The 14,332-nt window shown below is 32.1% G+C and overlaps 2 protein-coding genes across 3 annotated transcripts; both read right to left on the bottom strand.

The window, feature by feature from the left end:
• Positions 1 to 3,286: 3,286 nt before the first annotated feature.
• On the bottom strand, positions 3,287 to 5,693 carry LOC131180789 (uncharacterized). Its single transcript, XM_058148475.1, has 2 exons — positions 4,853 to 5,693; positions 3,287 to 3,836 (listed from the first exon to the last, which is right to left on the bottom strand). Exons 1-2 carry the CDS (start codon positions 4,994 to 4,996, stop codon positions 3,402 to 3,404), a joined length of 579 nt encoding a protein of 192 aa, XP_058004458.1. The 5' UTR covers positions 4,997 to 5,693; the 3' UTR covers positions 3,287 to 3,401.
• A 1,871-nt stretch (positions 5,694 to 7,564) lies between these two features.
• On the bottom strand, positions 7,565 to 10,989 carry LOC131180788 (transcription termination factor MTERF15, mitochondrial-like). Of its 2 annotated transcripts, none has more exons than XM_058148474.1 (2): positions 9,653 to 10,989; positions 7,565 to 8,455 (listed from the first exon to the last, which is right to left on the bottom strand). In XM_058148474.1, exon 1 carries the CDS (start codon positions 10,860 to 10,862, stop codon positions 9,663 to 9,665), a length of 1,200 nt encoding a protein of 399 aa, XP_058004457.1. In that variant the 5' UTR covers positions 10,863 to 10,989; the 3' UTR covers positions 7,565 to 8,455; positions 9,653 to 9,662. The 2 variants fall into 2 exon arrangements, with proteins under 2 accessions (XP_058004457.1, XP_058004456.1); XM_058148473.1 differs by lacking the exon at positions 7,565 to 8,455 and adding an exon at positions 8,503 to 9,307.
• Positions 10,990 to 14,332: the final 3,343 nt, after the last annotated feature.

The following is a 14,332-nucleotide window of genomic DNA, read 5'->3' as shown; positions in this document are numbered from 1 at the left end:
CAGACCGTACTATCACCAGAATCGAGTTAATACCGGGCCTATTATTCCCTTGACACCAGGAACTGAATTGGCTGCTGAAATTCTTCAAACTTTGAGTGATAAACCTATCAAGCCCAAAAAGCTAAAAATGGCTGCTCCAAAACAAATCAGAAGAAGCTCTAGGCTGAAAGGATAAACTGAATCTTGATTGAATTTTGTCTAACAGTCTGTCTGTTAGTTTGCTACATAGTTTGCTACTTTTGGTTTTTCTGAACTTTAAATTAGTCTGCTATATCAATTTCTGTCTTGACTGTTTTATTTACTGCACTTAGACTGAATTTTGACATGCTTTCTCCCATATTCTTTTGATGCTGACAAAAAGGGGGAGAAAAGTAAAGAATGGTAATCTTGATACTTGATATAGTTTGTGATTACTTGTGGATGATATAGTTTGTGCATATTGTTGATAAAACTTTATAAGTGTGCATATTATTGATATAACTTGTGAATGATATACAGTTTGTGATTAGTGTGCATATTGTGCATATTTAGTTAGTATTTTTAGTCACACTTGACTCCTTAAGAAAATGCTTATGAATATTTCATTGAAATTATTAAGGGGGAGTTATTTGTGATTAATTGTTGATATAAGCACATACATAGGGGGAGTTATTCTCACATACACATTCATACACATACCCACACTTATTAACATGGTGATTCAATTGAGTTTTGTCATCATCAAAAAGGGGGAGATTGTTGACCCCACAAGCTCAAAGGAGCATAGATTTTGATGATACCAAAACTCAACTAGAATCAAACTAACATTGTTTTAAGTGTTGTGCATCTCAAAGAAAAAGAGACAAGGATTTTATGATGGATTCGTGCTTCTGAAGAAAGGATGACATTCTAAGGATAACACAGGACGAATCAAAGGAGATAAAAGAAGAAAAGGTTACCTTCCAAGGCTGCATTGAAAATCAGATTTGAAGGTACATCTAGTATAGAAGTTAGTTTTAATTTCTAGAATTGGTTGTGAAAAGAATTGAGGAGTAAAAGTCAATGATGCTTATTTTCAATCCCTCAAAAGATTTTTTTTAAATATCTTTATTGGCCTAAAAAGTGTTTGACTATGATTTGTTTTAAAATTTTATAGTTTTGAAAGTTATGCAGAAAAGTTTTCCCGGTATGCTAACTGGTTTGCTACTTATTTTAGTATGCTAACTGGTTTGCTATTTTCTCAAGTATGCTAACTGTCTTAACTCTGCACAACATCGCAGAAAACGATAAAATAACGGCTATTTTCTTGAAATTCGTATCTGTAACGTTCAAATGAGTTCTGCAACGGTAAAAAACGTTCCAAAGCTATAAATACACCTTCCTTTGGCCATTTTGCACTTAATGAAAATCCCTCTACTGTTCAAAATCATAAAAGCTTTCATTCAAAGTGCTCAAAGTGTTTTTATTGCTCATCATTGGCTTATTTACTCAACTCTTCTTTATAGATTCTGTTGTATTGAGTGAGAGTGAGTTTTAAACACATTATTATCATTTATGAGAGGTCATTCAAGCACCTAGTGAAGCTTGGTTGTGAAAAGTGTTTGAGATAACACTTGGTAGAAGTGTAAAGCTACTTGTAAAAGCTTTGGTGAGAAGATTTGTAAAGGGCTTTTGTCTCTTGCCTTTAAAAGAGAAGAATAGTGAAGTGAAGACTCAAAGTGGGATCTTTAAGAGAGTGGATGTAGGCTAGTTGAAGCCGAACCACTATAAAAATTTTAGTGTTCATTTTCTCAACCCTTGCTCTTTACATTTATGCAATTTAACTTTATGATTGATATGCTTTTGCTGATATGAAAGTTGATATCATTTGCTGTTGATCTTGCTGCAATCTGAGAAAATCGCCATCGCTAAATGCTGATATCCGGTTTAATCGCATCGCTTAATCTCTGCCGCTTAATATATCCGTATCTTTGCTCTGGTTACTGTGTTAAAAACTTATCCAGATTACTGATATCTCTGCTGAATGCTGGTATAATTTGTTAGATCAGTATACTGATTGCATATAGCTTAACTTTGAATCAACTTGTCAATAGAGTTGTATTGTTCATATTTTATATTAGTCAATTGAGTTGAACCTAGCTGCAATTTTCAAAGGTTTTGAGCAAGAACCGAAAATTGTTTTTAAAGTCCAATTCACCCCCCTCTTGGACATATTTTGGGACATCAAAAGTATTCTATAGCCTTAGGCGAGAGGCAAGAGGCGAGGCGAGGCGAGGGCCTTTTTGAAGCAAGACGCCATAACCTTAATTGTTTATATTATATATATATTTTTAAATAGTTGATAAGTAAAAAAACATATTAAAAGAAAAAAAAAATTATTTACACTATGTTTATATCTAAACTGGTGATAGGGAAGGAGTTAGTTTGAATGGAGTGATACTGCCTCAAAGTAATCACTTTAAATATCTAGGGTCAGTCCTTCAAGTAGATGGGGGATATGAGGAGGATGTTAGTCATAGGATTAAAGCCGGATGGTTGAAGTGGAGACGTGCCACGGGAGTTTTATGTGATCGTAAGATTCCCAATAAATTGAAAGGAAAATTTTACCGTACAGCCATACGACCGGCTATGTTATATGGTAGTGAGTGTTGGGTACTGAAAGAGTCATATGCATCTAAGATAAGAGTTGCAGAGATGAGAATGTTAAAGTGGATGAGTGGCCATACTAGACTAGATAAAGTCCGTAATGAGAGTATTAGAGAATAGGTAAGAGTGGTGCCAATTGAAGATAAGTTGAGAGAAGGGAGATTGAGGTGGTTTGGTCATGTGAACCGTAGACATACGGAGGCTCCAGTTAGACAAGTAGAGCACATTAGGTTAGAGGATAGAAAGAAAAAAAGGGGTAGACCTAAATTGACTTGGAGGAGAGTAGTACAACATGACCTAGAAGCATTACACATTTCTGAGGATTTAACCCAAAATCGTTCAGAGTGAAGAAAGCGAATCCATATAGCTGACCCCAAATTTTTAGGATAAAGGCTTAGTTTAGTTGAGTTGAGTTGAGTATGTTTATATCTAAAATAAGAGAAATTGAAAATAGTGCATACCTGTTTTTTCAGCTTAAGTATAAGATACAAGTGAAAGTATGAGACTGTAAAATTAAAATATATAGCATAAGTAAAAACACACATAATAATAAGAGATGTTAAAAAAAGAAATAGTTCATACCTGAATTTTCAGCAGATGTATATGAAAAAAGTGATGCTATAAAATTATACATAATAAATAAAAAATTAGAAACAAGTCATAAGTCACATAATAGAAAATGTAAATTATAGAAGTTCAAACTTTAATACATAAAAATAAGTTGTAAGTCATAATAAACAAAATGTAAGAAGTACATAAAAAACTTATAACTAAAACTACTCATCATTAAGATTTTCAAAATCATCTTCATTTTCAACAATGACCATTACAAATTCTTCCTCCTCTTCATCATCATCAACTTGCGAAGAAGATGCACCTCTCATTGCACGTGGCCTTCGAAATGATGGAGTTTCAACTGGTGTTGATCTTGCAGCCGATCTCGATTCATAACGAGATTCAAAAACTCCGGTTGCTCTACCAACATCACCCCAGGTCAATACGCCATTCATGAAAACAAGAGAATTATCATCATTATCATCCCCATCGCATTCACTAAGCAACCACTCATTACTTTCATCAATATTTGCCAAATCAACAGGTGTTGTGATATCCCCAAAAGTTTGTTGGCATAGCAACGCTCTATTGTACTTCACATATACCAAATTGTCCAAGCGTTCTTGAAATAGGCGATTTCTTTTCTTACTATGAAGCTGTCATTTATTTTATAGTAACAAATAAGTTAAACTTCAAACTCAAAAGGTTCAAGATAAAATAACAAATTAAGAAATATATATATATATATTATGACTTGTTTCTGAATCTAGATTTTCTATTATGTGACTTATAACTTGTTTCGAATTTTTAATTTATTATGTATAATTTTATAGCACCACTTTTATCATATACATCTACTGAAAATTCAAATATGAACTATTTCTTTTTTTAACATCTCTTATTATTATGTGTGTTTTTACTTATACTATATATTTTAATTTTACAGTCTCATACTTTCACTTGTATCTTATACTTAAGCTGGAAATACAGGTATGCACTATTTTCAATTTCTCTTATTTTAGATATAAACATAGTGTAAATAATATTTTTTTTTCTTTTTAATATATTTTTTTACTTATCAACTATTTAAAAGTATATATATATATATATAATTTAAACAATTAAGGTTATGGCGTCTTGTTTCAAAAAGGCTCTCGCCTCGCCTCTCGCATTTCGCCTAAGGCCATAAAGTACTCTATCGCCTTAGTATCGCCTTAGTGTCGCCTTTCGCCTTGATAACACTGAATGGGGTCTTGTCCCTCCCTATTTCCTTTATGATGTACTCTCGGTTGATCTTCCTTAATGAATCTTTTTCTTTCAAATGAAAAAACAAGCTACTCAATTTTGGATGACTAACAATAACATGCACCACTATTCACCCCAAGTTGTCTTGATCATGAGGAAAGGGAAGCCATCATCTTTGTCTTACCAGACAAAAATATAAGCACTTCACAGATTAATACTTGAAGTATAGACTGAGAATCAAAGCATTAATTCAGCCATAACCAAAAAACAATAGCCATCCAAGAGAATAATGAAAAGTGAATTCAGTTATCAAAATTACTCATAATATTACCAGTTCAGCAAAGTAGCACTTTTAAATAAAAATCTATTAGATTAAGCCATAAAAAATAGTCCTCTAAGCTAATATAGAGAATTAAAAGTTAGTTACCATAGCTGCTGATTCAAGCTTTGCCGAGTCACCAAAGAAATTAAAAGAACCAATCACAAAGGATCTACAAATAGAAATCCATGCGTTGATGATTGCCTTGATGCACACTCTACACTTACTAACCCAGAATCCCAAATTTATCATCAAACGCAAAGCCAAGCTCTGTAAGACCCATCTTTCCCTGAAAGAGATCCAACAATTGCGGCACCTGTTTTTGATACTTGATCACAAACAGCTCCAAGAAGTGCTTTTCAGAAGGAATCAACACAGAGGATAAATGGATGTCTGCCTTAATCAAACCTTTCAAAAGCAAAACTCTTACAACTGAACATCTAGGCATAATACTCCTCTCCAAACTACAACAAAGCACAATTGGAACTCTAGCAATAGCAGCAGGCTGTCACATCTTCCGCAAATCCATTGTATGCATGACCTTCTTCTCAGACAAAGCCATACAAATGGGATGCTTTCTAAAAATCAACCAAATCTCATCTTCAGACAAACCCCACCTCCTATAAACCTCCATTTTATGTTCTCATGTTTTGTGTGTCATCGTATAAAGAATACGGACTGCGTGAACAAATATAACTTTTGAAGGATCAAATCCTAGATTCACAAGCTTGTTAACCCCTCCAGCAAACTTGCCTGCTTCTTGGCACACAACTGACGGACGATGAGTACCCAAGTGAGAGCCCTCTTAAAAGTGATAAATTGTTAGAAAAGCTGTTCTCCCAAAAAGTTCGTCCCATGCGCGTCAGGGCCGTAACTACTTTTTCATAAGAAACAAGTGAACTTTTAAGGATCTCATAAAGTGGGATCAAACATCGCTCTAAACTTCGAACCAACAAATCTGGGTTCCTAGAAACAATTGTTGGAAGGTCTGATCTTGAAACCCCTATAGAACGCAAAAACTCAAACCTGGGCAAGAGTGTATTTTCTGGTTGGGCTGAAAGCACCTGGACCGACACTCAACAAGTTAATTTGAAAATTTTTAATTTTTAATTACAGTGACTTCTATAAAATTAAATTGAAATTCAGTGAATTTTATAAAAAAAATTAAAATTTAATAATTTTTATAAAACACTCATAAAATTCAAGAAGGCAGGTCAACTCTCTATTTGCAGGATTTCTTTGCTTTGTACAAATGATGCCACTGTTCTGGGAAGTTTCCTCATCAACAACCTCTGTCGAGCAGAATATTTCCTAGTCCATCAATTTCGGGATCATATTGCTCGTAAACAAATCAAAGGCAAAGACTAGAGCTGCATTAAGTTCCAACAAGGTCAAAACTAAACTACAAATTGATTGATCTCAATAAAATACCTCATATTACTTGAGATTCTATGATTCCTTACCTACTCCAACCACCCAAGTACAAGATCACAACAGAATCAACTTGAGAAAATAGAGAGAGAAGGCTACTTGCTTCGGTTATGAGAATGGTTTAAGAAGAAATTCCATGAGAATACACCCATCTTATTCAAAATGGAAAGAGTTCATCTTACCCTACCCTCATATGCATCAAATATCCAGCATAAAAAGAGATTTAAGGATATTTGAGGCCTGACATTCACATGCACTATTAAACAACATCATTTTGCCATTAATACAGAACATCATGTAAAGGCAGCTGTAATAGTATCATGTGCAAGAAACTATGCATTAGAAATTTTACAAGCATAGGCCCTGAAATTCCCCTATATGTTACGTTGGTTTAAAAATTTTTAAGAAAGAATGATATCAACTGTGTGATATTACGGTTTAATGGTATCTGGTAGGTGGACACAATTAAAAACTTGAGTTTTAATAGGTGAATTAAAACAGCTAATGTCTGAACACAAGCAATTAGATGCCCCTATATCTAGGGTTGAGCAGAATTCGGTTCAAACCGAAAAATCGAACCGAACCTAGTCAATTCGGTTCAATCGGTTCGTTTTAAAACTAAATCGGTTCGGTTCGGTTCAGTTTTACATTATAAAAATTTCGGTTATTTTGGTTCGGTTCAGTTTTGAAGAGACAAAAATCGGTTAAACTGAACCAAACCGAATAATAATTTATATAGTCAAATCAAACTAAATCAAACCGAATCGATTTTTCAATTGATTTATTTTTATGAAAAATTTATAATTATATTTAATTTTATATATATTAATTGTTTAATTTCATTGATCAATGGTTATTAGGTTCAAACCAAAGTTAAAATTAGACCAAATAACTTGAAAATCAAGTCTAAATTAAAAAATCAATAAAAAATCAAACCGATCGGTTTAAACCGAACCGAATCAAGATAGAACGGTTCGGTTCGATTCGATTTTTCATCCATTTCGGTTCGGTTCGGTTTCTAAAATTTACGGTTCGATTTTTATAATTTAATTCGGTTCGATTCTGTTCGGTTCGGTTTGAACCGAATGCTCACCCCTACCTATATCAACTATCCAAGTGCCTTTACTTCTATTGACTAACTTATCAATACTGAGTAAGAGAGCCAGAGAATAACCAGCAAAATTAGTAACATTAGCAAAAGAAGTCTCAGAAGTAGTTCAACAAATCAGCACCACTGTCATTGTGTTGAAGTATTCCCATTTCCAATGCAGTGTCTGCTAAAACTTGATCTGCCATCTTTGGTAGGTAGGTTCTTGGTCCTTTCCTTCAACTTTTTATGCCAATGGGGGTAACCATGGAGTTTGAAACAAGTATCTTTCAAAAGCACACGCATTACAGTATTCACAATGTCTGTTCCCCTTCTTCATATTGTCCTTCTTCTTGTTATTGCCAGAGTTTCCTTTGAAACTATTATAACTGATCGCTTCTTTGTTTCTATTGAACTGTGGTTTGTCCATCCTAGCAGCATTATCATGGAGATCAGAAACAATAGAGTATATCTCTCTCTATTTTTCCACCCTCACTACCATTGAATATGCCTTGTTAGTGCTTGGCAAAGGATCCATCAGCTAGATCTGATTCTTAGCATGATCATAGCTATCACTAAACTCCATGAGAAACTGTGAAAGTCTATCTGAATCAGTTATCTTGCACCTAGCTTTCACAGCTCCACAAGAACACAGAGGCAAAGACATCAAACTTGCTAATTCCCCCACAGTTTCTTACGTTTTGTGTTTTTGGCATGTTACCCAAAGTAGTAGAGTTAATTTCCCTCTGAATTTAATTAAAAAAAAAGGTCCATTACCCTCACCAAATCCTTCTTCTACTTCTTTCTACAATTCCGTAGCAGTAGTTACGAAGAATCAACCAGTTCTTTCAAGAATGAATTAAGTTTCCAAGAGCAAGATGTCACCAAAAAAATCTACCTTTTGCCATTTCTCAAAGTAGAATATCTATCAGGAACTAAGATTTCCATTGACAAATCCTAGTTTCCCCTTCAATCCTAAAGCAAATCTGATAGCTTTCCTCCAAGATAATTGTTTCTGTAGGAGAAATGCTTACCAGAATTTGCCCACGATAATCTGAACTATGCGAAGTCATTGAATCTCAAGTGCTGCATAGAGCCCTAACTTCTCGTTGCCTCCACAGGATCAGCCATATTGATCAAACTTCAAATCTTCTCACAGTAGATCAAAGAACTGCTCTCAGATCTCAAGGAACCTAGAGATACAATGAATGAAAGTAAAATTGTAGAGAGGAGCAGAGAATTAGCAGAGAAATATTATCTCTGTAATGCATAATCAATACTCAGTAGAATACAAGTTCAGTACAGAAGAAGCCTTATATACAAGCAACTAAGAATAACAGCCATTGCTTAGCTAAGTCCACCTGGATAACAGACGCGTTAACTTGATCTGACTGACTTGAGCTAATCCTAAGCTAACACAGCTGTTACAGTAACTGAGCTAAAAATATCTAAATAAATTAACTATTTACATTGTTCTGCTATGCAAATCCCATTTCCATTTCTAGAATAGTAAAACTACTTCATACATTGAAGAATCTGCTTCTTATACCCAGCCATGGATGGATCAGGTAAGTACTTGGACCACACCTATAAAAACTGATAAGAGGAAGTTCTTCCTTGCTTAAGCCTTCAGCAGAAATCCAGAGATTGAGCAACCGGGGATGATTCCCTTCAACAATAAAGGCTTATGTATCTAACAAAAGGTGCAGAGTAATCCCACCACCTAAGATCCCCATCTTATGTCCACCAGCCAATTGGAGTACCAAAAGCCCAAGACAAATTTCACGGTTAAGAGGATCAAACTCCACTTTCAATTCATGCTTAGCTTGAATGACACTGTTTGCCTTCCTATAGGCATAAACCAAGATTCCTGTTTTCACATTCTACTGGTATGGAACTCAATAAATAATTTGGTAGCTTCTGAAGACATAATACATTTAGCAAGCTCTAACAAGCTACATAATTTTGGATAACTAACAATAACATGCACCAATATTCATCCCAAGTTATCTTGATCCTGAGGAAAGGGAAGCCATCATCTTCGTCTTACAAAACACAAAATATAAGCACTTCAAGTATTAATAGTTGAAGAAAACAAATAAGGAATCAAAGCATTAATATAACAAAAACAAAATTGCCATCCGAGAGAATAATGAAAAGTGAAATTCAGTTATCGAATTATTCATAATATTACCAGTTAATCAAAGTAGAACCCTTAATTAAAAATATATTAATATAAACTATCCAAAAATAGTCCTAAGGTACTAAAGAGAATTAAAAGTTAGTTACCAAAGTTGCTGATTCAAGCTTTGCCGGGTAACTAAAAAAATTAAAAGAACCAATTAGATAGCACCTACAAATAAAAATCCGTGGGTTTAAGATTGGCATACTTTATGTTTTCTAACCCAGAATCGCAGATTTATCATCAAAGCCAAAGCCAAGTTCAGTAAGACCCATTTTTCCCTGAAAGAGATCCAACAATTGTGGCACCGTTTCTTGATACTTGATCACAAACAATTCCAAGAAGCGCTTTTCAGAAGGAATCAACACCGAGGATACACGGATGTCCGCCTTAATCAAACCCTTCAGAAGCAATACTCTTACAACTGAACATCTAGGCATAATCCTCCTCTCCAAACTATAATTAAGCACAGTTGGAACTCTAGCAACAGCATCAGGCTGCCAACCCATCTTGCACACAAGAAAATCCATTGTACGCATGACCTTCTTCTCAGAAGTTAACATACATGTGGGATGCTTTCTGAACATCAACCAAATCTCATCTTCAGACAATCCCCACCTCCTAAAAACCTCCATTTTATGTTCCCATGTTTTATGCGCCATCCTAAAGAAAACACGGACTGCCTCAACAAATTTTACTTGTGAAGGGTCAAATCCTAGTTTCATTACCTTCTCAACCACTTTAGCAAACTTGCCCGCTCCTTGGAACATGACTGACGGATATTGGGCGACCAAGTGAGAAATGGAAGATTGAGGAACTCCAAGCCCTCTTAAGAAGGCTAAATTGTTCGAAAAGCTGTTCTGCTTAAATGTTCGTCTCATGCGTTTCAGGGCCGTAACTACTTTCTCATCAGAAACAAGTATACCTTTAAGGGAGTCATAAAGTGGGATCAGATATTGCTCTATACTTCGAGTCAACACAAATGGGTTCGTAGAAACAATTGTGGAAAGGCCTGATGTTGAAACCCCTATAGAACGCAGAAACTCAAACTTGGGCATGAGTGTGTCTTCTGGATGCGCTAAAAGCACCTGGGGCCGACTCTTAACAATTGTGGAGATGTGGGAATCGGTGAATCCATGTTCCCTGAGAAGCCTAAGTACTGAGTCTGGTCTTTCAGGGGTTTCAAAACGTATCTTCTTATTCTTAGAGATAGATTGAGCAGATTTTAGGGTCAATCCACAAGAATTTATGAGATATGAGACTATAAATGAGTGCTCATTCAAATTAGAAGATATGGTAGACGAGAAGGATCTGATTGCGAAGAATGAGTGAAAAGAAAGAATACCCAAATGGGCATTTGAGACGAACAGAGAAACACTCTTACTCAAAGCTAACCTTGAACCGGAAAAACCAAACATTGAAGGATACTTGCCGTGAAACAGCTGAGCTTTAGGGTTTACCCTGATTCAATAAATTAAGAAAGACACAGAACGCGAGAATTCAAAATACAGAGTTAATTGAGGCAGAATTTGTTTGCTTTCTGTATTTAATTGAATTTCATTCAATTTTTGGAATAAATGTAAATTTGAAGATTTATTTACATTTAATTTTTAAAATATTATAGACATATTAATTTTGTAAAATAAATAATAAATTTATAATTATTTTTATTTTATTTAATATAATAGTCTTATTTTTATAATTTTTAGGATCTAATTACCAATTTTAATCAAAACTTTACGAATTCTCAATTTTAATAAAAAAAAAATTTTTTAAAAGTAAATTTTGACTTATTTTTATAAATTAGAATCAATCATAGTCAGAAAAAAAATAATATTTAAATGTAGAGCCTATATTAGTTATGGTTAACATCATACAAAAAAGGTCTACGGCCCAAAATGCAGCAGTTCAATTTCCATCCATTACAAAGGTCTCCACCATTACAATGATCTCTTATTATTCCTATTCGCAATTTATTTTTACTTTTTTTAATCTCTGCAATCATGGATATTATTTTGTGTTTCTTATATTGCATCTCTATATTTAACACTTTGTATTTATTATGATCTAATTTGATTTTATCTATTTTTATTTTTCTGGTTTCGACTTTTAATTTGCAAGGAAGGTCAAGATCAAGATCCATAGTAATGGTTTTTTTTTTTTTTTTTTAATCTCAATTGTAAGAACTTATTTTGATTTGATTTTGGTGATTAAAATCTAATCCATGTTGGTGAAAATGGAAAATTAGAATTTGGAGGGATGGGCAGGTTGGTAGCCAGAGTGGCTTTATAAAAAGACGATGTTGAGCTCATTCCTGATCATTGTCCTTTCATTTTCCTTGAATACATATTAATTACTTCTCGAACTCCATAGATGGAGATGGGTTTTTATTTTTTTCTCTAATTTCATTTTATTTCTTTTTTTAAATCTAAAATGAGTGTTGTGTATTGAGCAATGCTGATTTTTATAAGCATAATTAAGTTCACAGTCACTGAAAGCATCGTGAGTTGAAAGTTAAGGATGATAGACCCTTCTGTTAAAGAGAGAAAATTGAATGGCAGCACTTTGGCATTTTTTTCCCACGATGTTAACCGTTGTATACCCATGATTTATATTTAAATATTATTATTTTATTTTAGCTTGGCTATCACATCTACATCTCGAGGCCCAATTCTCTCTCGTAGCTAGGATTGAGTTAATTTGCGGAAAAAAAAAAAGCCAAAATTGGCTAAAAAAAATTGACCAAAAATAATAATTCACATAAAATTTTAGCCAAAATAAATCATTAGACCTATTTTTTTATTAAGATATGTAATATACTTATATTTTATATATTATTATCCTTAAAATAATATTTATTGTCTTCTCTGTTCATAATAAATTTGAGAAATTTTTGAAATGTTGATATGAAAATAATATATAAGAGTGAAAAAATGAATTTTGTAGGAAAATAAATAAATAAAAGGTGATAGTATGGATACTTTTGTCATTAAATTTATGTGCAATTTATTTAAAAATTCAGATGAAATTTATGATAATTATATTCAATTCTATAAATTTTAAATTATTGAATTGAAATTCATATTTTTTTACTTTCAAATAAAAAAATTCTAAATTTAAAAATAAATTTCATAAAATTTTACATAATTCATTCATATCAAACGGGCTCTTTAGTTTTAAAATTAGGAAAAAATAGATTATTTATTCTTTTAATTTTAAAATTAAATTTTAATTAATAAATTATTTATTTATTTGTTAGATAGAAACAAAGGTTTTTTTTTTTAATTATTATCATGTCCCTTTATTTTGTAAAAATTATTTATTTATCTTCTTTTTTTTTTTTAAATCCAATTAGTCATTTTGTTATATTTCTATCAAAGGAAAATGTTAATCAATTAGTATTGATTAGTATTAGGCTTAGTTAAAAGACTAAATTACATGAATAGTTCAAATTATAAGACTAAATACCATGGATAGTTAAAATTATAAAAACTAAATAATATAAATGTTAAGATTAAATAAGTTGATTAGACTTTAATTTTATAAAATAAAAAATATTTTAATTGAATTTTAAAAAATAAAAACTTAAATAGTAAATTTTAGGCTATTTAATTTATTTATTTATCCTTTTGATACATAACAAAAGTTGGTTATTAACCAACTTAATTTATTAAAATTTATAACTATACAGGTAGATATTATGAAATTTTAATTTCATATTATAGTATTATATTGAGATAAACGAAAAAAAAAAACTATATTTTTGAAATTTTTACACTATGAAAATTATCAATTAAATTTAAAATTTTTAACCCTTACTAATTTTACATCACAATAAGAAATTATTATCTCACTAACACAAATGCATATAAACGCCATATAAGAATAGAATTTTAATAATATTCAGTACTTTTCATATTAGCATACTAAAATAATATATTTTTACGTTAAATATCTTAATTTCATATCATTATTTTATCTGTTAATATTTTGAAACTGTTTAAATACATACTTATTAAATATATATTAATATAGAGTACTTACATTTAATTAAAAATATTCTTTTTATTTCATACATTCAAAGATGTATCTTCTTCTTTTATAATTATTATAACTAAATCACACTTGCATGATATCTTAGTTGCATTTCTATTAATAAGATAACATTTTTCTTAATTGTTGAGTAAAATTGATAAGTAAAAAGTTTAAAGTTTAATTAATAATTTTTATAGCATAAAGTAAAATTATAAAAATTTAAAAAGTAAAAAATTTTTTTTTTACCTTTGTCTCTATTATATTATAGTATTATATAAAATCTTCGCAATGATACATTATACGTGTGAAATAAAGTTTGAAATTAGAAAAGTGTAAGTATCATTAAAAAAAAAAAAAAAAAAGAGAAAAGAAGTGAAACAAAAATCTCACATTGCTATATTGAAAAAGAAGAAAGAGAGCACATGCTTATAAATGCATTATGCCATTTCCTTATTTGTCGTAGCAGGTCAATTCTCTTTTTGCAGGATTCCTTTGCTTTGTACAAATTATGCCAATGTTGTGGGAAGTTTCCTCATCGGCACCCTTTCTTCTGTCCTATAGTTACCAGATTCGTCTACCTCTCCTAAGTTTCGCGTCCTAGATCGGGAGTTCTAAATTACGAAACATTTGCATCGCAAAATGCTGCGGAACGCGTTCTGAAATGTCAAATCTGATAAACCCATTTACTCAAAACTTACTGTTACTATTAACACAAAATCAAAGGGGAAATGGCTTAAGAAGAAAAAATACAAAGAATTTGAAAAATTATAATTCAAATTATTTATTTTTTTTTTTTTGTTTTTCTTCTTAGCAGTGGGCTTCAATTTTCTCTGGGTGCCAATGTTCGACGCGT

The sequence above is a fragment of the Hevea brasiliensis genome, chromosome 6 (genome assembly GCF_030052815.1).
Source record: "Hevea brasiliensis isolate MT/VB/25A 57/8 chromosome 6, ASM3005281v1, whole genome shotgun sequence".
Classification (NCBI taxonomy): Eukaryota; Viridiplantae; Streptophyta; class Magnoliopsida; order Malpighiales; family Euphorbiaceae; genus Hevea; species Hevea brasiliensis.
The sequence above is the reverse complement of the archived record's forward strand: the minus strand, read 5'-3'. Positions and strand labels throughout refer to the sequence as shown.